This window comes from Drosophila sulfurigaster, chromosome X, assembly GCF_023558435.1.
Source record: "Drosophila sulfurigaster albostrigata strain 15112-1811.04 chromosome X, ASM2355843v2, whole genome shotgun sequence".
NCBI lineage: Eukaryota > Metazoa > Arthropoda > Insecta > Diptera > Drosophilidae > Drosophila > Drosophila sulfurigaster.
This window is the reverse complement of record NC_084885.1, coordinates 25,901,586-25,926,924: the sequence shown is the minus strand read 5'-3', so window position 1 is coordinate 25,926,924 and position 25,339 is coordinate 25,901,586. Positions and strand designations below refer to the sequence as shown.

General features: G+C 36.0%; 3 protein-coding genes across 3 annotated transcripts in view; all 3 read left to right on the top strand.

Annotated features, from left to right (window-relative positions):
• The window catches only part of LOC133848604 (clumping factor A-like), a 135,570-nt gene that overhangs the window by 40,083 nt on the left and 70,148 nt on the right, over nucleotides 1-25,339 (top strand). The window lies entirely within an intron of this gene.
• LOC133849162 (uncharacterized) lies at nucleotides 3,061-4,502 on the top strand. The gene is made up of 2 exons (XM_062285069.1): nucleotides 3,061-4,229; nucleotides 4,301-4,502. The coding sequence occupies exons 1-2, from the start codon at nucleotides 3,305-3,307 to the stop codon at nucleotides 4,420-4,422; spliced, it is 1,047 nt and encodes a 348-aa protein (XP_062141053.1). The 5' UTR covers nucleotides 3,061-3,304; the 3' UTR covers nucleotides 4,423-4,502.
• Nucleotides 5,008-5,940, top strand: LOC133847909 (uncharacterized). Its single transcript, XM_062283202.1, has 2 exons — nucleotides 5,008-5,327; nucleotides 5,391-5,940. Exons 1-2 carry the CDS (start codon nucleotides 5,076-5,078, stop codon nucleotides 5,805-5,807), a joined length of 669 nt encoding a protein of 222 aa, XP_062139186.1. The 5' UTR covers nucleotides 5,008-5,075; the 3' UTR covers nucleotides 5,808-5,940.

Here is a 25,339-nt window from a genome sequence, read left to right as displayed (position 1 = left end):
TACTCTATATAATTATTCACTTATTCTTGTGCTTTCGAACAGCGCAGCACAGCAACATTACATAATATTATATTTGCAGCCTAATGATGGTCATATGAATGGCTCATTCGTGACTACACAAAATTTTCTCATTCAATAAATCCAAAGTATTTTTTTCTATTGTTTTTCGCTCGTTTTGGGTTTTTCTTGTCTGTTTTTTTTTTGTGTGTGCCATAAGAATTTTTTAATTTAACGCTCAATAAGCTGCTGGCGCTTTTCGTTTCCGGTTGCCGGCGTGTAATTTTTTGTATTCTTTCTTTCCCATTTTTTGTTGTTGCTTTTTTTTGCGTATTTCGTTTTTCGTTTTTATTGTATTTTGTTGGCGACTAAAAAGCAGCAGAAGCAGAAACTAAGATGCCTTTTGCCACGCCCAACAGTCTACAGTTAGTTTGAATATGCAAAAAAAAAAAAAAAAAAAAAGAGCAAGAGCGAAGCACACAGACAATGTCTCTCCTTACCTTCATACATCGCATCCCTTTCGCCCCGCACACACTCCACTATCACTGTGTTTGTGTGTGTGTGTGTGGCATTCGACCAAGATTGATGGGAATTTAAATTGAGCATTTCGTTATAAATATGCGCGCGTTTTACTGTGTTTTGCGGCAGCGCTTCCCATGGCTGACTGCCTAACACTCTTCCTCTTTCTCCTCCTTCCCCTCCTCCATCATCTCCTCCTCCTCCGGCTTCTGCTTCTGCTTCTCTACTACTAAATTCAGCTGGCAACACTAAAAACCCCAAAAACTACACGGCCGCCGACAACATGTGAGCACGCGTCGCACTTAACTCGACACTCGACAGTCAGCCAAGTCAACGAAGTTGGCCAAACTTCTGTCGGCATTCAGTCAGTCAGTCAGCCATTCAGTCAGTCTGTCAGTCTGTCTGCGTGTCTCTCTAATCCTGCTTGTGCCCACAGATCTTTGGTTTTGCCCTTTATGCTGCTGCTGCTGCTGCAGCCAGTAAGTCAGTCACTTAGTCAGTCATGCCGTTGACAACACAGCAAAATACTCTGCACTCTGCGGCGCACTCGCTGTGGGGTATGACAAGCTTGCAGATGTTGAAAATTCTTAAAAACATAAGCCTGATTTCATTGCTATTATTCGTTAAATAAAATAAATACGTAAATAATATAAAAATGATAAAAATAAATTATATAAATAAAGAAAAAAGAAATTTGAAAAAGTCTTCTATAAAAGAAAAAATAATATTCTATTCTAACTACTTAAAATTTAACCTTTTTTTAAGTCATAATACTACATAGTCAATCTTTATCTATCCCTTTTTCTATATCAATGTTAGTTCCAAAGAATGTATAACATTAAAAAAAGTAAAATAACATATAATATTTACAGTTTTTTGTATGTATTAGTCGCATTGCTTTTATTAAATACAACTCATACATAAAAAATACTGTACTTTTCTTTAATGTACATATATCGAATGTTGTACCAAAATGTAAAATTTTGTATCTATTTGTTTTTTCCTACTATTTTTATTTTACTATTTTACTGATTCATATTTTTATTTTGAGTGGAGATGAATCTTACAGCTCTTATTCATTAATTTTAAGTTGCGTTTAACAAATATTTGCTAATCAGATTTATTAACTTGGTGTTCTACAAGGTATTTGCTAGTCGCGCAACTTCAACAGCAGCAAATACTTGTTTGTTGTTTACTGTTGTTTTGTTGTTGTCGGTTGACAGAACGCACTGAGCATGACGCACATAATTCCTTAGCCACAGACGCACTGTGGAGCTAACCCTTGCCCTCTTTTGTCCCCTTTTGCCCCCTTTCATCCAGTGCTCTTTGGGCAGTTGCCCCTTTTTGGGATCTAGTGTTGTGTCGTATCCTTTTCACTATCGGTCGAGTCGGAGCATAGGAATAATGGACGCTGTGGCATTGGCGCTGACATTTGTGCTATTGCTGACACTGCTGTTGCATGTTGCATGTAGCATGCTACATGTTGCCTGATGCCTGCTGCTGATGCCTGTTGCCTGCCCCATGCGTCGCAGTGGGAGAAAGTGCGAAAGCCAAGACGAAGACATGACAGTTTTATACATACATATATCACAAAACACGCACGGAGAACGAGTTAAATAAACTCCAATTGCGAACACAAAACACAATTAAAAACAAATAGAGAGAGAAAGGAAAAAATGAAGAGACTGCAAACTGGCACGCAAAATGAAAATAGAAATAGAAAAACATCGAAAAAAAATGAGACAAAATTGAAAATATATATATACATATTTATATAAATATATTAAATTGTGTAAGAAATCAAATTAGAAACTATGCAATGATCAGATTTACTTTAAATCACATCAACACTCAATCTTAAACATTTCAAAGTTCATTGACTGTCTTGAGGCACATTCTTGAAGTCTCGAGTTTCCCATTTCGCACTAGACACAAATTTGAATCTCTGATAATCGATCGACAATCAAGCAAACTTGATCGTAAAAAGCTTATTCAAAACAATAATATTAAGCGCGCATGCAGCTTAGAGATTGGCGCCCAGCCTGAGAGCCAATGAAAACAAACAAGTCTTCCTAATCATAATAATAATTGTAATGATAACAAACAAAATGCAAAGCCCAAGCACAAACAAGAGTGTTGGAAAATGGCCTTGCCAGCGACTTTAAATACACTGCATAAAAATACACTACTATACATTTAATAATTTTTATGTTTAATATATTATGTATTTTCAAAATAATAAAAAAAAAAACAATAAAAATATTTAAAAAAATAGTATTAAAACTTAGGCTGAATTATTTATTTATTTAGTTTTCTTAAATGAATGAATATTAATAAAAATATAAATAAAAACAAATATGTATATAAAAACTTTGGTTAAATTAATAAATAAAAAAAAACATTTCAAAAGAACTCAAATTTTATTTTTATCAAAATATGAAATATATTTAATGAATATATCTATTCTAATATAGAAGATTTACAAAATTGCTAAAGATTTCTCACATAACGAGTTACATTTTTTTAATTTTTTATTAAAAAATATTATGAAAATTCAAAAATAAAAAACTGTTTTTGGGCCGAACAAAAAACATTTACCTTCTAACTTTAAATCTCGAAGTTTGCTGAGCAGTGTAAAAGAGAACGAGAGAGAACGCGATTGTGGGAGAGCGAAAATGCATAACCTAAGAATGAAAGCTAAGAGTGAAATAAGTGTAAAGTCGCAATTAGTCGCCACAGTTGCAGCAGCTACGCGCAACAAGCAAGTTGATCATCAGCACCAATCAAGATGTCGATCATGGCTGGCAGCATGGATTACAAGTGGCGCAAACGCATGTGTTACAAGTGGCAGGAGGAGATGCGACTCAAGCAGCTGATGCCGGCGCCAGCAACTGTGCCGATCGTTTCGCAGCAGCAGATGCAACGGCAGCGAGAAAAAGATCAACAGCATTATAGTGATAATCAGAACTATAAGCAGCAACCACAGCAGCAGCAATACGAGCAGCAACAGCGCAAACTTCACGAGCAACAGCGTAAACTTCACCAGCAAAAACAACAGCAAGAGCAGCGCACAGATTTTCAACGGCAACAGCATCAACAAAATATGTTGCAGCAACAAGAGTCGCAGCTATCACTTATTGGCCACAATAAGTCGCTCGACCACTTCATCGAGGATCCCATGAATCTGCACAAACTATTCTTGCCACGTTGTACACTCCAAAAGCTGTCGTATCGGGACGACTTTCAGCGGCTGGTGAAAATGTGTTTTGTGCGCGTCAAATTTGGCATCGGACATCGTGTGGCCCAGATCCAGGGCTTTGGCAAATGGCGCCCTGCAAGTGATCCCACATTTATATTGCGACTCGACAACAATCCGCGTGTCTTTACCATGGATCAGCTGGCCAACACATACTTTGTGGCAGCGGAATTGCGTGACTTTGAATACATGTGGCGTGCTTACAACTTTGAGTTGCCGTCGCGTCGCATTGTCGAGCAAAAATATAAAGCGCTCACCGATGCCAAGTTGCTAACGGGTAAAAGTCGTGTAGCGAATGTCAGTTGTCCAACTGCAGCTGGTCAATGCATCATTCACAAACTGGCTACGACAGCAAAGACGTGTCTCGTTCATGATCCCGCATCCAATTCGCAGACTCGCAAGTATTTCCTGGAGCCCATGGATTGTTACAAACGCTATCTGCCCCTTTCTTCGACAGGTGAGCTGATGCTTTGGCCACACTTTATCCCTTCAATCATTTCTCACTTTTCTCTTTTGTTCTCTTTGCAGTCGAAGTCGCAAAGCTGCCGCTGCATATGCCATCGCTGGAACCGATTCCGCTTCCTATGCCACTCAAGAAGCGCATCTCGCTCGACGAATATCGCGAACGTTTTATCAAAAAGTTCAACTAACAGGCAGTCTAGAGTTGATCTGCAAGCAAACAGCAAACTCTATCCATGTGTACTTATTATGCCAATAAATAAAGCTTATGTTAATTGCATAATTGATTGGTCAAAGAATACCTCATTAGGCTTGCTTAAATTCAATTTTTTCAGTTTCTTAGCACCTTTTTAAATTGTTTAGTTAATCTTTGCTATATAAAAATATTTGAAATGAGCAAACTGAAACTACCCGAAATCATAGAACTTGAAGACAATTATTATCTGCTATTAACAGCTAAATATTTGCTATATATAGTAAATTATATTTAAGGAAAGCAAAACAGTGTGGTATTATATTAACAGATTAGTCTAAAAGAGAATTAAAACAATTTGTAGAGAAAAAATTGCATATAAAATTAGTTAGCTAATTAAATAAAGAAACTAGGAATGCCAAAACAAAATGTTATATGCAATTGAAAGCTAAATTATTTAGAGTTAGTAATCGAGACTACAAGAGTAATAAGAATTTTAAGACAAGTTTCTTTCACATAATAATTGATAGATAAATCATTGAATTTCATGTCAAAACTTGCATTTGCACTTAGTAAAAAGCAGGCGACGATTGATTCAACTTCAGTTAAGCACTAAAATTCTGCCAGACACTATTACAATTTTTAACAAAAATGTCCGATTTGCCAATAACCCAGATGATTTATCAACCAGTGTGGAAGCAGGCACCAGAATCCTTTTTGGCCAATGCGCTCTTTCAACTGACTTGTTTCATCTACTCGCCATATGCTCTGGCCGAGATTAAGCTCAAGTCTGAAGCACACGAACCGAATGCCTTCGGGCTTGAATTCTCTTGGCTTGTTAAGCTCTGCATTGCTGCTGCTCTATTGGGCCTCATTCCCATTTACATAATGTGGCTGAAATGCGTAAGTAGATAATCGAAGTTTGGCCATTAAATCGGTTTATCGAATTTTTCTTTTGCGTAAAAGGTCAAACCAAAAACCTCCGCCTACATCGAACTTGATGTTATTCCCGATCGTCCACCCGAGCAGCTGGTTGAAAATCTAGCTACTGAAGTGTCTTTAGCTACTATTGATGACCTCGATGAATTGCGCGGCCAAAGGGAAGAACAAGAAGCAAACTTGCCATCCACAAGTGGCAGGCAACAGCAGCAGAAACCCGTTGCCATTGCCAGAAAGAAGATTTCAATTGAGCGCGAAACACAAACTCAAAATGGTTCGCAGTGTCGCAAGCTTAACTCGATGCAGCGCCAACAGCGTACATCTCAGACTCAATCAACTCAAACTCAATCTCAACCTCTAGCACAGTCTCAATCTCAGGTTCAGACTCCAGTTGTGACTCTAAGGAAGCCCAAAAACGATTCTCATCCAGTTTGGCATAGTTAGACGCATTATGTTCTACCAAAACTACATAGATTAGTTTAACTGCTTTTTCTATACTCCTATCTTCTAAATTTCTCTATAAATTATTTGCTTAAGATTAATACACAAATAAATGCATTTATTTGCTTTGCCTGCACAAATCACAAATTTTAATAGAATATTTCTTATTAATTTTGGCTTTAATATTTTCGTCAGTCAAATCATCTTTTTTTTTTTTGTTTTGGCTGCTGCGGTTTTTCTGATAGTTGTAAAAACATTTTGCCAAGCTATTTCAATTAAAATGGGGCCACATTAACCCCATTTGAAGGCGGCAGCGAGTCCCGTTAAGCGATGCGCCCAATATGAGAGTGGAGAATGAAGAGTAGAGAGTGGATGAGGGGATGAGTGGAAGTGGAAACGAGAGCAAGCAAAATTTTCATAACATTTTTCATAAGTTTTCGTTTCGGTTGCGCTTAAGAATGTTGTAAATATTTTTGCAACTTGGCTCTGTGTGGTCATTTCTGACTCTGCACAACATTCTACTATATTCCCACTATTACCCTCCCCCCACCCCCACCCCTTGTGCACACACTTTGCACACTCGTATTTGAGTGTGTGTGTGTATGTGTGTGTGCATTTATATAACATATTCTCGCAACATTTTCCAGCAGTTTAAGCATAATTATTTTAAATGCGGTTTGCAAGAATTTAGAACCTGAGCGAATGCATAGTCGGGTACCGACTTGCCACACACCCTATAAAAAAAATAGACAACGAATTCATTTAAAAAATATTGCTGAGAAGGAAATTGTATGCCAAAAAGTATGCTACACTTTTTTTAAGCTACATTTATCCACTTAAATAAGAAAAAACAATATCAAATAAAAGATAATAGAAAATAAAATAACAAAATTATAAATTAATATAAAATAACACACAATAAAGTATAAAACACAGTATTATAATATAAAAATAATGACAAATCATTAAAATTTTTATTTTAACAAGAGACAAGTAAGAAGCTAGAACCGAGTGTGCTCGACATTAATGTTAATTTTAAAATATACCAAATCATATAACAAAAAATACTTTAAATATACCATAAGTTTTATTTGGTATATCAATATACTATATTCAAAATATACCACAGATTGCAAAATATACCACGCTGTCAGCCAAGGCAACTAACGTAGCAAGTAGGCATTTCTCCTCATACAAAAGTTTTTCTTAAATACATAACTTCTATAATTTTTGTGATCAGAATCAAATTCTCAGGTATGATAAATATGATAAATAACGCTGGTTTTCAACTATAAAATAAATTCAAATTGTATATTCAATTGTGTATTTCTCGCTCCAGCATATCAATAATACCTATGTAGATCGGCTAGTTATTTTCTTCTTTGATGCCATTTAGTAGTTTTCTCTCGCTGCAAATTGAATAATGTTGATTGAATTCAGTTCAATCGCTGTCTGATACTTTGCTCCTTATGCAGCAGTTACGTTAACCTCATAACATTACGTCATTAAAAAATAAAAAAATGAAGTTGGATATGACGCCTGCACATGGACATGTTGTGTTTTGTTTTACAGACAAATAATTTTATTTGATTTTGTTTTTGTTTTTGCGAATTTTAAATACATTTCGCTGCCATTTTCAGTGTTTGTTGCAGTGTGTGCTATTTTGCATTTTTTCTCAGTTCGTTTTTCGTTTGCGTTTGCTGGCAAATATGCGAACAATGCGACGCAATGTTGATTTGCTCCTCCACTCCCCTCCCTCTTCCACTCTCACCCTTTGATAGCTGCTGCCTCTTCCCCTGCAGCCATGTGTGTGTGTGTATTTGTGTGATTGTGTGCGTGTTTCGTATTCGTATGTTGTGTGTGTCATTATGCAAATTAATTTTTGGTAGCAACAACAAAACAAACACAAAAAATTGACCAGCGAACAAACACACAATCAAACACAAATACACATACACACACATATTGCATCAGCGTTAAAAGTGTTTAGGACACAACAACAACAACAACAAGAACAATGAAGCTAACCACAAGAATGACGACAAAATGATGACCAAAAACGCAGTCAGCAACTTTGTGACTGTTGCTTTTTCCCCTCCACTTGATTTCTTCCTTTCTTTTATTTCCCCCATTCTTCCTTCGTCTTTCGCGTTTGCTCGTATTCTAAAGAGGCGATCGCCAAAGCTCAGTTCGGTGTTGCATCGATCGCTATCGATGGCGATATCCGTATTCTATATAGCTACAATAAACACTTGCTATCTTTGATTTTTTAAGTCACTTTAATGTGAGTATAATGCCACATTACCATATCGATAAATAAAAAAAAACATACTTAATTCAATTTTAGTTTAAAGAAGAGTATCTACATTTTTGTATTTATTATATTCTACACTTAAAAAAGTCGAGCTCACTCGACTGTGAGATACTCGTACCTACCGTAATTTCTATTTGCATCCCTCAATGATGTCTTTGTCGTATTCTTGTTGTTTGCTACATTTTCAATCCTTGAATTTCAAGCTACTCTCTCTGCTTTGTTTCGATTATTTCTAGTTATTCATTTTGTTAGGGCTGCAACAAATATGCTTTGCATCCCTGGCTTATTTACTGCTGCGACACACTGCAACTCCAATGTCCGAGAGCATGAACATGAATAAACTTTGCATACTTTGCACGCATTCATTCAACACAAACACAAATACAAACACAAATACAAAGCCAAAAGGCAAAGCGAGTGTGTGTGTGTGTGTGTGTGTGTGTGTGTGTGAGTGTGTGTGGTTGCCATCAAAATTGACAAAAATGCAAATTTATTTACGAGTCGGCAGGATCGAGGACGTGGACGTGGACGTGTGCGTTGTGGATGAGCACAGAAACTGCAGACTGGACACGCCGAGCATGAGAACATGAAGCGAGCGAGCTGCAGTTTGACGGGCGCCACGTGAATGAATTGCACATGGCACAAAATCAACATGCAACAGTGGAATGCCCCTCCTCCTCCCACTCTCTCCTCCATCGCTTTGTGATGCATGCGGCAGCAGGAGCAGCGAGCGGCACAACAAATGGACACTCGGAGCTGTCAAATGTCGTGCAAGTGCATTTCAAAAACGCGCGCGACTACAAAATTCACAAAACATTTGTGAAACATTTTGTGGGCGTATTGGGCGTGGCTGGAATGCGTTTAAGGGTGTCTATCAAAGACACGCTTCAACAAAACAAAACAAAAAATTAAGTAAGAAAGCTACAGACTAGTGTGTTCGACGGTGAGATACCTGCTACACATAAAAATATACCATAGAAATACGGAAATATACCGAAAGCTTTGTTTGGTATATTGACATACCGATATTCAAAATAATATCATCAAAATACTAAAATATACAGAGGGCTATACTAGTATATCGATATGACCATATTTTAAAAATATACCACAAAAATACTGATGTATACCAAAGGCTGTATTTGGTATATCGAAAATATGTGCGTTACATAAATTTGCTGAATGCGGGATAATGATCCTTTCTTTTCAATGTTACCATATCCAAAAAAATACCACAAAATATCGAAATATACTAAATGATCTGATATTAGAATATACCACAAAAATACTGAAATATACCGAATACTGATTTAGTGTATAGAAAATATACCTAAATATGGCCCTTAGATACATTTGCTGCGTCACAAAGTTATAATACACTTCTACCCCATGGCTAGCTGGTATTAAAACAAAATGTTCAACACATTGTGGTGCAGCTTCATGTTGCAACAGCGATTGAAACTGTTCTGCGGTTCACAAAACTAGAAATTACAGCCAGAAAACCAAAACAAATGACAGCAAAATAATGTCGAAAACAATTACAACATTTGCGAGTTGAATTTCGAATTTGAAATTTCCAATAAATAAAAGAACTACACTTTCAACATATTCTGAATTCATGTGTTTTGTTCTTTTTTTCCATGTTCAGCAAACATTTGTTGACAAGTGTTCTACAAATGCGACTGAGAGTCATGTGTATAAATCAGCTTATGGCATTAACATAATTGTGTTTTTCCAATACTTAACATAGTATTGTTAGCACATTTGCATTTCGGCTTAACCATATTCTGATACAGCTCTGTTAAGCTCTTGAAAGTATTATTTGCATTTGCATCGTGTTCGTTGTTCTGTTGAGCTATCGAATTGGATTTAGCATGATATAGGACAAGATTTTGCGGCAATTCAATGCATTGAAATGAAATACGGCAATTCAATATTGTCAAACTGTTGTTTAAGTTAACGAAATCTAATTACAAATTACCACATAAACTTATCTATTAATTAGACCGTTGAATAATGTTTCAAAATCTCCAAACAAACAAAATATTATTGAAATATTTGAAAGTTGAATCATTATTCAGTAAATATGATAATATGATATATCAAGCAAGTAAGCAAGCTACAGACAGAATGTTTCCAAGATATGGTATATTTTGCATTCTATGATATATTTTCAATCTAGTAGTATATCGGTAAATTTTTTCGATATCTTAATTTACAGCTTCGGTTTATGATTCGGTATATTTGGAATTTGGTAGTATATCGGTATATTTTTTTTTTTTTTTTGGTATTTTAAATAAGTATATTTAAACAATAATACCACAAATAAAAGGAGTGGGAAAAATTTTAAATATTTGATTGAAAATTTGTCAGCTGGCAACTTTAATATACAAATTTTAATTTATGTATTTCTTCAGCGGAAAACTTTAATAGAATATATAAGAGTTTATTTATGTATTATTTCAAATATATCATAAAAATTTCTATTGATAGGGCATTTAGCTAGTCATGTTGTGCTCGCGAGTCAACTTTGGCTGCCTCCATCTGTTCATTCGATGCCTCTAAATTATTCATGACACTCGATAATACTCGAATGGTGGTGGACGTGAACGACGATGCGAAACACTAGTTGAATGCCGAATGAACATGATCATAATGATGTTTCATCATGCCCATCTGGTGTTCACACTGGCCGCTTGCCACTTGCCACGCCTTTACACTTTGCCGCCCATTCTTTAAGTGTGTGTGTGCGTTTTTTTTTTGCTTTCTTTTTTTTTTTGCACATTTCGCACTTTCGGGCAACTTTTCACAAGGAGATAAAGTCAAATTAGCTGTGTTTGTTTTCCTTCAAACACAGCGAAAAGCGATTAAGTGAAAAGTTTACTTTCTTCTTTCTCTCTCTCGCTCTCTTTTTGGTTTTCTATCTGCTTTCTTAGGACAATGGTTTCTAGTCGATTTGTTGCTACAGGCGGCCAAACAGCATAGGAATTGTATTTGCATTCGGGCGTGAGATGAACTCTGTGGACCAGCGGGGGAGCATCGAATTGCCTCAATAAGCCTGCTTCACTTGGGGCGCAAAAACAAAAGCCGAAGCTTGTGTAAAGGGCAGCAACGAGGAAGGAAGATTGTTACGGGTTCATGATTTCCATGTTTAAAGTAAATTTTGAGATTAAAGTGTTGCGCTTCCACCATTTCGTTTCACCTCCATTTTCATTACATTTCATATAATTTATTGTTGCCTTTAAGCTTGCATTCAAGTTGAGTTATTTGGCAGCTCAGACAGACACGACGGAGACGGACGGACGGATAGACAGACAGATTCAATGTCGTCCTCCAACGTCCGCGACGCCGTTTGTCGTTGTCGTTGTCGTAGTCGCTGCCGTTTGTGCCGGAAGTGGCGATGATAACACGGCAAAGAGGAAATGAACACTTTTTGGGGAGGTTACTATAAATACACGTGCTCGCTTACAATAATAACAGCAGTGACAACAACAACAGTAAGAATAACAACAGAGGACTCCTCATGTTATTAGAGCCGACTAGCGAATACCCTTAACAGAATAAGAAAGCAAACGAATATGTGAACTTATATAATAAGTTATCCAACTAAAATATACTTTGATTTTATAATTTCTTCAACACTTTTTAAGATATGAAAGATAAGGAAAAAATTATCTCATTTTGTAAAATTTAGGATATTTAGGAAATAGCGTAAAATCATCTAAAATAAATTAAATAAACAATATGCAATTTATTCCGTAATCAATAAAATATATAGCATACTTTCATGCGCCTTTACTTACTATCATTTGCTTATTACTATCTTATTAGACTTCTATATTTCTATTACTAATGTTTTTATGCTCGATTTCATTAATTCGTTTACTTAAATTTGTTGAACTAGATTTTCATTTCCATAGTAAATAGTATAGTAAACATACGAATATTATTATAATGCACATTTATTGGTATTGGTATCTATATATAAAATTATTCCTTATATATTTTTTTTCTTTTCTATTCTTTTCTTTATTGAATTCTTCTTCATTAATTATATTAATTCAATTTCTTCCTATTATTTTCGTTCGTCTTCATTTCGATTGTTCTTTAGCATATTTTCATTGGATAAAATGTTTGGAATCTGTTAAATCTTTAATCGTTTATTTTTCAATTTCATTCTTTCAGTTTCTGCTCTTTTTGTTAAACTGTTCTTTTATTCTACAAAATGAATAAAATGCAATTCCTTTAGTGAAAGTCTTAAAGGTAACCTGAGCTCGAGCTCAAAGATGAGTTCTTGGCACATCTGCAGTTTGAGCGCTTTTGGCTCATCTCCTCATTTGGTTATCTGCATGCATTCCGCCCCACGCTTCCCCCAAAGATTCCTCTTCAAGTCACCCCGTCTCTGTCTCTCACTCTGGCTCTATCTCTGTCTATCTTTCACAGTGTTTGTGCCCACTTTGCCTTCGGGGACGCTGTGTAAATTTTATTGAGGTCGAATTGAAAATGTGCCCAAGTGACTGAGTGGCAACAATGTGTGCGTGTTGCACAGAGTGAGAGGGAAGTGGAAAGAGAGAGAGAGAGAGAGGGAGGGGGAGAAGAGAAGCAGCGACAAATGTAGGAAAAATTAAAAGCATTTTATGCGCAAATGGCGCGCGCCATTTAAAATGGATTCGAAATATGGTTACACGCGATTTAGCTGAACCCAACACAGACCCCTCACAATACACACAGAGACAGAAAGACAGACAGACAGTCAGAGAGAGCACCCTTCATCCTCCATCCCCCCGCACACACATAGAGAATTGTCTCTCTCTCTCTCTTTCCCACTACAGAGCGGATACACCTCAGAGGCCCACGATGCGTATAATTTATGTGGCATTTAATGAAAATGGAATTGAAATTTAGTGCGAATTTATTAAATGATTTTAAATGAATGTTGGTCGCCATCACTTCCGCTCTGCCCCTCTTCTCCCCCTCCTCCTCCTTTTTTTCCACCCTCTTTGAGAGATTAGTGAGTAGAAATGCAGTTAAAAATTGGATTTGTCGCATGCTATTCGAATGATATTATTATTATGGCATTAGAGCACTTTTATCTGCCAGGCGCGAAGTGTTAGGGATAATTCAAATAATCGTTAGCAAAGAATTTAAACATTCTCTGCGAAAAAGCATTAAAATCATTCACTTGAAATATTTGCTTTCAATGCACTTACCGATTTGGACTATCAAAATCATTGCAACAATATGCACAAATAAGAAAACTACAGTTTGGTGTTCTCGACTGTGAGATACACGCTTACTATTGAGAACAAAAGCAAAACAGTACGGTATTAATTTAAAAGTATACCAAATTAATTGCCAAAATATAAAAAATATACTAAAGGTAATATTTGGTATATTGGCATACATATTGGCAAAATATTACCTTTGATATATAGTACTACACTCAAAATATACCGTGGAGTGCGAAATATACCAGATTGACAGCCAAATTAGCATATCGAAAATACTAAAAATATACCGAATGCAATATATGGTATATTACTGTAGTACTATAAAAAAAATATACCAAAGAGAGCTCAATATACTAGATTGTCTGTCAAACTAATATATCGCAAAAATACTTAAAATTCAACAACAATTATTGATTATCGATAAGGTATTTGGGCAACTAACTTATTTAGAAAGCTTTGACTATAATAGACCCTTTAAATTGTTATGGGTCGCTTGGAAGCCTTGGCTTTTGGAATTCATTTTTGATATATAATTTTTAATAGTTTTATTCATATGTAAGACTATGAAGATCTTCGAAAAATTAGATATGAAATTTGGGGAAGAAATAAATAAAAATACACTTTATAAATGCAATGCTTTTGAAAACGAAATCGAAGATAACAATTTCTGCGCATTTACATGTTGACTAATTCATTTTGAAACTTTTCCAAAAGTAATAATAGAAATAATTATGATTTTGAATCAGTTTTGTATCTGTAGTATGAGATAATTTTAAAAATTTTCAAAAATACGAGTCATGAATCAAATCAAGTAAAAGTTACCAATAGTAACTGCTTTCTAAATATTGTTTCATTTAATACATTTCAATAGACCATTTGGATTGCGCATAATAATTGTGAAATTTTGATTTACGCTGGGCAATTTGTTAATAAGCTAACAAGTCCATTTAGCAGTTTGACAAAATAAATGGCGAGCATTAATATGAACAGAGAAGGAGAAAGAGAGAGAGAGAGGGGAGTGAGTGGGCAACCACAAGGCAAGGATTTGAAGGGGCTTTCAAATAGTTTGAATTGAACCTTGTTGAAAACTCATTGCGATAATTGGCAATATTCATTAGGCAGATGATCCATCACACCGCACACAAACACACAATTACAAAGAGGCGCGCAGTAAACACACACACACACACACACACACACACACCTGCACAGTACAGTTCTCTAACCAATAATGCCATAATGCATTGGGAGTCCGTTGATGCTGTTGGTGATGCTTGCTGAGCATTCCTGGCCATCATCGACACATCGACTGGCTTTGGCTGTGGCTCTGTCTGTGCTTATCGCTTCAACCACACGGGCAGTTGGACTATCGATAAACAGAGACAGATGGAGCGGGGAGGAAGAGTGGGGGCGGGGCGGAGACTGACCGAATGGCAGCTACGTCATCGTGTGGTGCAATTACGCGCAGCTAATTAAACGTAATTCATCAATTTGAAAAACAACAGCAAACCAGGCAGACGACCAAACGAGCCAAGGGAGACAGAGAGTGAGAAAGGGGGAAAGGATAAAGGGGAAAAGCAAAAGCAAAAGAGGCACAGGTGGGAAAAATGCCAACTGGGCTAAAAGCGAAAATTGCGCATTAATTAAATTTAAAGTGAATTGCGAGTGCGCATCATTAGAGCCCGCACAATTAATGCGAATATTGTTGCACTCTTTACTCCCATTCTCTCTCTCTCTCTCGCACCCCTCTGTCTCCCACAGTAACCGCAAAAAGTAAACTTGTTGGTCAATAACACAACTCGCTTTTTGCTGCGGCTCTCGTGTCCAATTAAATTGTATAAATTTACAAAATTAACAAACAACCTCAAAAATCGCTGCCAACCCGCAGAAGCTGCCGCTGTCTGTATGTGTTTCAGAGTGTGTGTGTATGCGGCTTCCATGCATTAATCACAATAATATTACGACGGATTTCACATGTTATTAATTTTTCAAAATACACAAAAAAACATTACTAATTGTTTACATAAATATGAAATAAAACGCGAGTTGACTCGACTTTAAAACACGCAGCAGGTATTCAATCAAAATCCCTGTAATTATTCAGTTAATCACACAAATAAAATGAATTGATATTTCATATTGATTGTGCGTAATTTCATGTGGCAGAAACTAAAGCGTCGAGTATGAACAACAAAAATACCCAGTATACTAAAGAAAAACAAGTAAGAAAGCTGCAGTCAAGTGTGCTCGACTGTGAGAAACTTACTATCCATTTTGAAATCAAAACTATGGGGTATTATTCTTTGAATATACCAAATTAATATATCGAAAAAAATACTAAAAATATACAAAACTGGTATATTATTAAAATACACCACAAAAATAGTAATCAAACCAGTGCGGTATTATTCATGAAATATATCAAATAATATACCGTAAAATACTAAAAACATGCCGAATATTATACTTGGTAAATTCGAATTCCACAGAGCTTAAATTATGTCAGATTTTCAGCCAAAGCAGCTAAAACACGATTGCAGTAGGCAAAGTTTTGCAATACAGAAGTATTTGTTTAACTCTTTAATCAAAAGTGCAAAGACTTAGCTATTCAACAAAATATCGCAAATCTTTTTTTATATTATTCATACATTTTTATAATTTATGTGAAATCAAAAATGTAATCTAAAGTTTTATAAATACTTTCTTATTACAAAAACATTTCCGTAAACTGCCTCAAAATGTGTTATTTTTTCATCATTTTAAATAAATTTGTTTAACTGTCTATTTCTTTTCGTCTCAAAAATATTATATTCTTATACACTTTATTTGCTCAACATTTTACGTTAAGTAGGCAAACTGTTTTCCTTTTTCCCAATTGCAACAGCGACTGCATTTCATTTCACTTCTCTCTCTTACTATATAAATCTCTCTCTCTCTCTCTTTCTCTTAGCATGCTGCCTCTTTCGTGGCGTTCTTGCACCTTTTGCTTTAATTTTTGAGTGCCAGGCAAACGTGGCCACAAAATGTGTATGTGAGTTATTAAAATTTTTACTCAAATTGTTTTCATTTTGAAATTCCGTTTGCCATTTCGCTCAGCTCAGCTTCAACTGCCGGCAAATATGTTCTCATTCACTTTTCTTATTGTTTTTCATTTTTCATTCACCATTCACCCATTGTCCCCACCTATTTTTATTTTTATTTCTCTTTATACCTGGTAAATTATACATTTTACTTTACTTGACTTTATACTTTACCCTTTGAAGAGAACGATTCCTACAAACACGGAAACATTAAAAGAATCAGACTCAGATATCGAGCCGTTTATTGAGAAAGGCTTTGTTATATCGAATAACAGAAAATAAATGCTGATTGATTTGCCATGTTTAATTTTCACTCTGCAGTATTAAACTGAGTGCCAAATAGAAATAAGAATTTTCCTAACCATTGCTAGTAAAGGAACTTTTTTTTTGAAGTTTGCAAATAAGTTTGATATACTTGAAATTAGATATCGAAAATTTTCAAAAATGAAAAAGATAGAAATAATATTTGTATATAAAATAACTAAGAAAGCTACAGTCAAGCAAAATAGTGAGGAATATACCAATTTCTACTTTAAAGAAGAAGAAGTATTACTGAAGTATTAAAAATCAGTAAATCATAAAAATACTAGAAAATATACCAAATTCAATATTTAGTATATTGTAGAATACATACATTCAAAATATGCCACAGAGTACAAAATATTAAAATCAGTGAACATTTGATATCTTGTTCAATTTTTTCATTCTTTCTCTTCTCTTAAAAATACACTTGAGCTTCTTTCACCCAGCATGAGACAATATTATTAAATAATATCTTTCGACGACTGTGATAATTTCATAAGTGATCACGCTTTAATCACTGACTTTTTACGCACGTCCAACAACAATTTGCCCATTTTGCTCTCGCTTTCCCCTGTCACTCAAACGTCTGGGATTCGGATTGGGATTGGGTTTTAGCCTCTGGCAAGCATAAACTCGCAAGCATCCACACACACACACATCAACACACATGTGTGTGTGTGTGTGTGAGAGAGAAGCGGGCATTCATTATTGCAACGGCTGCTGTTTCTTTCCTTTTATCTTGCTGTTGCTGCTGCTGTTGCATTGTGGCACTTATTAAAAATTTTCTGGTTACTTGTTTTTTTTTTTTTTTTTTTTTTTTGTTATAGCTGCTGCTGTTTGCTGTGGTTGCTGCTGTGGTGGCTGCCGCATCCTTGGGGCCCTTGTCAGTTGTCTTGCTCACCCACCAGAAGGCCAGAGAGAGAGAGAGGCAGAAAGAGAGAGAAGCTGCTTTTGTTTATTTATCTTTTCGCTCGGTTTCGAATAACAAATCCTTTTGGCTTAACACATATTATGCGGCGACATTGCCGCCTCCCAACCACATCCGACCCTTCTAGCCAGCATTCTCCCCTCCCCCCTTTCCCTTTGCTTCATTCCTCATCTATCCAGTCGTCCATCGGTCCATCGGTCCGTCCGTCTGTCTCGTTTGTCCTTTGTGCAATGTGTGACTGCTGCTGCAGTTGCAGTTGACTCTACTTTTGTCAAATGTATTGTTTCAGCTACAATCAGACTCATCCGCTCATCTCTTTTCCTTTCTCTCTCTCTCTCTCTCTCTCTCTCTTGCTCTCTCCATCACTTTCTCGCTCTGCTTCTGTCTTTCGGCTTCGAATGACGCTTTTCCACCATCATGCTCAATGCTCTGTTTGTCTACGTTGTCGGCGGTTTTTGCGTTTTCTTTTTCATTTTTGTCCTCCTTTCTTCCCTCTTGCAATCGCAGTTTTTTTTTTTTCTTTATGCGCTTATTGTCACACAAAATGCAACTATAGATACGACTACAGTTATAGCAAGAAATAGAGCTGCAGATACAGTTGCAGTTGCAGATGCAGATGCAGATGATGCAGATACAGTTAGCAGCGTTAGATATGGCCGCAGATACTTTTTTTACAACCCAACTTGAATCTTTCTTATACCCTGTAATATTCATATTTTATAGCAATTTTTATTCTATATAGTCTATATATACATAAAGTAGATATCAAGTAGCTGAATTCTTAATTATACACACAAAGAAAAACGTGCAAAGATCGAGCATAAAATCTTCAATCAAGATTATAATATGACAAAATTGAACCAAGAAGGTTTATTCTTAAATCATTTTAATTCTACCAAAGTTCATTAATTTGATATCTTTCCGATCTTAAAAAAAATGGTTTAATCTCAAAACCAAGATTGAAGATCCAAAACTTGTTTTAAGATTTCTTCAATATAAAAACGCACATATTAGGAATTTTTTTATAATCAAGACTGTCAACTAATTACAGGGTATGTAATAACCGTGGATACACAATAACTACTGCAGTTTAAATTGTTTGTTTTTTTTTCGCTGTATGGCTTAGATACATTTTATTGTTTTTCTGGCGTTTTTTCATCAATCTTTGGTCGCTTGCTCTTGCGTTTCCCTCACAGATAGTGATGACAAGACGCTTGCGGGAAACGTTTTTTAAGTGTGAGAGAGAGAGAGAGAGAGAGAGAGAGAGAGAAAGAGATAGAGAGAGTAGGCAACGTTCTTCGCCATTGTCATTCACAACGCTTACAACAATTTTGCAGTTGTTATGTCTACATAAATGTCAGCATCAGGCATTGTCTGTGCTGTCAACCATTGTTTCCGGCCCAATCCCAAACCCAATCCCGAACCCGAACTGTATTCCGTATTCCATATTTCGTACGCCGTATTCCATATTCCCATTCTTCAAGCTGCACTCAACATCATCATTAGTCACAACGTTCCGTCAGTCAGCTTTTTTCTGTAATTTTTTTTTGCCATTTTCTTTTGGGTTCATTTTTGATTTAGCTGCTGCCTGGCATTAAGTTGACATTTAACAGCACTGCATCAACACTGGTCACATTTAAGTGCTTAGCGTCGCTAAACCAATCTCAATAATTTTGACAGGCAACAACAGCTGGAGCTTAAAATGTCACCAAATGCTGCATATTCCAAATACAACAATAATATTATGGGTCTTCTTTGAATGCTAAAAAGTTATAACTTTATTAGTATTGGAATTTTACAACACTGTAATTCAACCCAATCAGAATTTGCACTTTTTAGCATACTATGAGAAGCTTAAAAATGCAGCTGGTCACTCTCTTCGCAGCAATCAAGCACTTCGCAATAGTGTAACGCAGCTTCATTAATATTTCGATACTTCTAGCCTCACTTTACAATACTGTAAAAATATAAATATGCAGTTGATCACTATTTGAAGTCATTCACTTAGTTTCCTATCATGTTAGTTCATTTTGCGCACTAATTGAACCATTTGATCATTTTGCAACACTTTATTTATGCTTAATTTAAATTTGCCCACTTTACAACACGAAAAATAGTTTAAACATGCAGTTGGTCACATTTTGCAGTTATTCACTGAATTTCTTATTACGTTAATCTATTTTGCGCTTTAATTGAATTCATCATTCGAGCACTTTGCAGCACTGTCACACGAGTACCCGCAGTCTGATCACATTACCTGAGCGCAGTGGGACCAGACTGTTTACAGCGATTGGGTCTATTGCTACAAGCCTTTTGCAACTCTCAACTTTCGCCTTTTGCCATTCGGCACAGCACGAGTTCTAGTTGTGGTTGTAGTTGCACCTTGAATTGTCGAGCGCAAGAGTTTCGTGTTGGATACTACTTTTTTGGTTTTGGTTTTCGTTTTTGTATTTTTTTTTTTTTTGTGGTGGTGGAGAGGGGGAAGGAGGTCGTCCACTCTTATCGCGTCGCCGGGCTGCGCTTCACGCTCGACAGGCAAAACCGGATGTGACATCCTTTTAAAGTCGGAAGTACTTATGCTTAAGCGTGCGTCGGTGACGCCACGGACTCCAAGCACAAGTACAAGCCGGAGACGACCTGCGTCCTGTCCTGTCCTGCCCTCCCATCTCTCCCACCCATCTTCTTTCCTACTTTCCTCGTCTTTCTGCACATTTTCTTAGACAGTGAGTGGCCCCGCCTGATACGACGCTGGCTGACGTCAGTCGCGCGTCTTGCGTCAGTTGTGCGCTACTTAAAAATTGTTGGCAACATTATACAAAAAAACCGCTTGTATTGCGCACTTGCGCCTTGAGAAAGGTCAGCGCGAAAAGTAAATAATAATTCCTCTTCGTTTTGCTCATCAACTCTTTGCTTTTGAAATTTGCTGAGCTGGAAAACATATTTATAATTGTAGTTAAGCGCTTTTGTGGACAAAAACAAAAGCAAAATTTATGTCAACTTAAAATGCATTGAATTAACTGCTCAATTCCCAACGAACAAAACATTTAGTTTTATTCAACAATAATGGAATCCAACTTTGAGAGCGATTAGTTCAAAATGCGAAGTTGTAATCTATTAAAGAACAATTATTTCCTTTGGCTTTTGGCTTAAAATAATGCTTAACTCAGACCTAAAACATTTGGCTTTTTTCTTTCTTTTTTTATTTATTTATTTTTTTTTTGGGGCTTAAGTATAGTTTGCTTCACTTGCCAAGGGTGGTCGAAATGCAAGAGCACTGCGTTTTTATAGTTTAGTTCGCTATTTTGGCACTCAATACCCTGTAGAAAGATGGTAAAGGGTTTACTCTGCTTACGTAGGTTTGGACTAAAGCAGACGCTGTTTAATTAAAACTTCAAAAGCCATTCACTGAAACTCTCACTCATTATTTATCTAACAGTCGTAAGCTATCCATAAAACTTGTATTCAATTTGACATCTGTTCTACAATTGGAGTAGATTAAGTTTTAAAATTGTCCTGTCTCGATTACAGGGTCTTTAATAGTCGATAAGTCGCGGTTGTGTCGTTAAACGTTCGTTCCACTTAATGAGCGCTGGCTTCAGCATTGGTTGAGGAGTCGCTTTGCACAAGTATTTATTGGAAATAGACACGCGACTAGTGCATATTTTATAAGTGCTTCGTTTAACTCCCACTCGTTCTGTCTGTCTGTCTGTCTGTCTCTCTCTCTCTACCTCTTCTCTCTCGCTCTGCGTTGTTTGTGTGTGGTATGTAAATCAACAGTTTTTGAGAGCTCTCGTTACAAATTGTAATAAACTCGCACATCCGTTGCCATTAAGCGACTTCTAATAAACTTTATGGCATCATTTTTTTTTAGCTTCTGCTTCATTCGGTTCCTTCTTCCTTCCTTTTCGTTTTAGGTTTTTTTTCTGTTTGTGGGTGGGAGTAAATTCCACGTAGGTGTTAATGATTCAATAACATTTGCCATTAATGGCCAACAGCAGCGCGAGACAAGCGACATTAATGCGATTTGCGACAACAGGGCAAGAGGGCCGCCTGACCACAACAACAAATTTTACTTTCCATTTCGAGAGACGCGGCCAAATACTGATACCGACGGAAATGAACGGCAGTTTTTCTTTTGCCAAGACGACGGCGACTGGTCAATTGTTGCGTGACTTTCAATTTAAAAGCAACAAAAAGAAGACGAGACATCAGTTTCTGAAAGTGCAAACATTGCGAAGATTAAATACCCTGTACTTACAAAAATAATGTATCTATTAGTCAATCAGTCAATCAATTAATTAAAATAACAATCACTCAGCTAAGCTCTGTGATTATTAACTGATTTTCAAGACAAGCACGCTACCAAGTCATGCAATTATTATAAGAAATTCCTTGAGTCAATCAGTTAGTCAATCATCAAATCAAACAATCAAATTATAACGCAGTCAGTAAGTAAATCACGCATAAAAGCGCCTAGTTAGTAAATTGGTAATTATTGCAAATAATAATATCAATCACGGAAAGTCAATCAACTAATAATACTGTTAAGAAAGTCAGTGTGTAAGAAATTTCATTAAATTTAATCACATAGTCGATCAACTAATCAATCAAATAATAATTTAGTTCACAATATCCGTCAATCACTCACAAGCTTATCGAGTAATTTAAAGTTATTAAAATATCCAATGATGATATTAATGTAATAATATCATCAATCAATCAATCAACTAATAACAATCACTCACAAATTAATTAAGTAATTTGAAGTTTATAAAATATCCAACGATGATATTGATGTAATGTTATTATCATCAATCATTCAATCAACTAATAACTTAATTCACAATGTTCGTCAATCACTTATCACAAACTTATTAAGAAAAACAATATTTGCATTCACAAATCAATCAATCAATCATCAAAACACTTCGTTCACATGGTCAGGCAATCAATTAATCAACTAATAACTTAATTCACAATGTTCGTCAATCATTGACAAATTTATTGAGAAATTTAAAATTAGTTAAACACTTTCTTCAGCCTGTCAATCACTCATAAAAATATAACAAAAATTTAAAGTCCAGCCACTGTTCAAAGCAGTTTATTAATCATGCAATTATAATATCAATCTCAGTGAATTAATCACTTGGTCAGTTGTCACAATGAATCCATCAATCAACTAATAACTTGGTTAACAACCAGCCAGTCAATCACTCATAAAAGTCGCTTATGCAATCTGTTTCAATCAGCAAACAATCATAGTCATACTTTGTGTTCGATCGTTTTCACTTTTAATGCTCTACAACAACAACAACAAGAACATGAAGAAGTGAATATCTCGCTGATACGCCCTAATGTATGCAATGATTTTTTCCACTTCCACTTCCACTTTGTGTTTTGGTTGTTTTTTTTTTTGTTGTGTTGGAAAACCTAATCAATTTAGCTGTCTGGTGACATGCCGAGCCCTGAGCTCGCGCCAATGTCAATGCTGATGGGTTGTTGGCAGGAATTTTTTCTTTTTTTTTTTGGCCACTGGGGTTCTGGTCATGTTCTCTGCTGGTGGAGAAAGAGGAGCTGTGTCCTCGTCGTCGTCGTCGTTGTCGTTGTAGCACAGCTGGGCATTGAAAGCAGTCATTAACTTTTAAATGAAGCAACGGAAACGAGATAAGCACGTGAAGCGTTCAACCAAAAGGAGGTGGGTGCTTATTTTAGTCCAGTTGACGATTGACGCTTGTGGCCATTTGTGATGTTATCGCTCTGACGCCAAGCGGCACGCCCATTCCGCACACCCTCGCCTCGCCTTGCCTCGCCTCGCCTCGCTTTGCCACCACCCACCAAATGAGCCATAATTATTCAATAAGAAATAATAAAGTAGAAGGCACGCACCCGCAGCGGGTGAGGAAGAAGTGTTTGCTATGTTATGTTAGCTAGGTGTTGGGGTAACGACGATTGTTGTTCCTGTTCCTACGTTCATATACGTTTGTATATTTCATTGATGGACATGCCGCGAGTTTGTTCGTGTCTGGCCAAAAACTGCACTCCCCCCGTCTTGACCCGGCCAAATGATTGTTGCGTGACTTGCAGCTTTTTCGCTTTGTGTGTATGTATGTTTGTAGTAGAAATTCCTTAATTTGCCAGACTGCCTCTGCCTTGTGCCTCGTGCCTCGTGCCTCGCGCCTCTGCATCGCAATGTTGACGCTGTTAAGTAGTTACATTTTGTAGCGATTTGTCGAACAACACAAACAAAAAAAAAGCTGGCAAACAAAAAGAACGAAACGCGAGGGAGTGTAAAAAGTGGAAGGGAAAAGTTGTACAGCAGGTGAACAACACTAACAACAACACTGACAACAATGTTGCAACGCCAATGCAGCTACGCTCGAGTTGAAGTTCTCCCCATTGAGCTGCACTTAAATAGCCATGTTATGTATAAATTTACTTGGATGATGAGTACGCAACAGCAGAGATGATACTTCATATTAGTGGAGGGCACCACACAGAGGACCCTTCAAAGAGAAACAGAGCAAAAAACAATGGAGGAGACATAGCTGATGCACATGAAGGGGAGATTTTTAACAAGTTTGTGTGACTATCAAATCAACAACTGAAGAATAGCAATTATATCCAACTTGTTAAGCTGTCTATTTAAATAACAACATTTAATAAAGACAAGTTAGAATGCTGCAGTCAAAAAAATAAAAACAGTGAGGTTTTGTTTTTTAAAATATACCAAATTGATATACGGAAAAAATATTAAAATATATAATACATAAAAATACTAAAAAAAAAAAAACTGACAAATGCGGTATTATTCATGCAATATACCAAAATATATTAATATATATATATAAAAATACTACAAATTCTGCAGTCCATAAAAAGAAAACAGTGCGGTATAATTCTTTGAATATACTGAATTGGTACACTGAATAATACACAAATACATAATATATGAAAATACTAAGAATATACAGACAATAAAAGTAAAAAATGCGGTATTATTCTTTAAATATGTATACCGAAATGAATAAATATAAAAATACTTAAATATAAAAATACGAAATATATACCTCCAGAGCGGTATTATTTTTAAAATATACCACTGTGATATACTGAAAAATACTAAAATATACCAGAGGCTATATATGGTATATCGATGTAGTATTAAAATTAAAATATAGTACAAAATATACCTTTTTTTCAAGAGTGTTAGAAAATGAATTGATTTGATTTAAGCCCCAAAAATGTCACTTGTGTGTAACTTGTTTAAATAAGAAAATCGTAGCATATAATATACAAAATTAAAAAAAAAATGTATGTATGACAAATATTTTAGAATTTTGAGTCCCTGTTGTTTCTGCTACTCAAATAAAAACCTTTAATACCCATAAAGTGCATCATTAACATAGATACAAATTATTTGTCTAAACTGCAGTTTAAACTCGAAACCATGCTCGATTCTCAATTGTCAAACGCCATAATTTAAAATTTTATTTTGTGGCATCGTCCACAGTCAGCAAATTGCACTTTGATCGCATGCTACATGATTTTGTCCTTCAATCTCTCTGCCAGAATATGTTATGATAACGTTAGAGTTAATGCTCCTAATGATTTCATGTGCTGTCATTCATTTCACATTTCAGTTTCACAATTGTTTTGCCATTGACAACAACAGCAGCGAC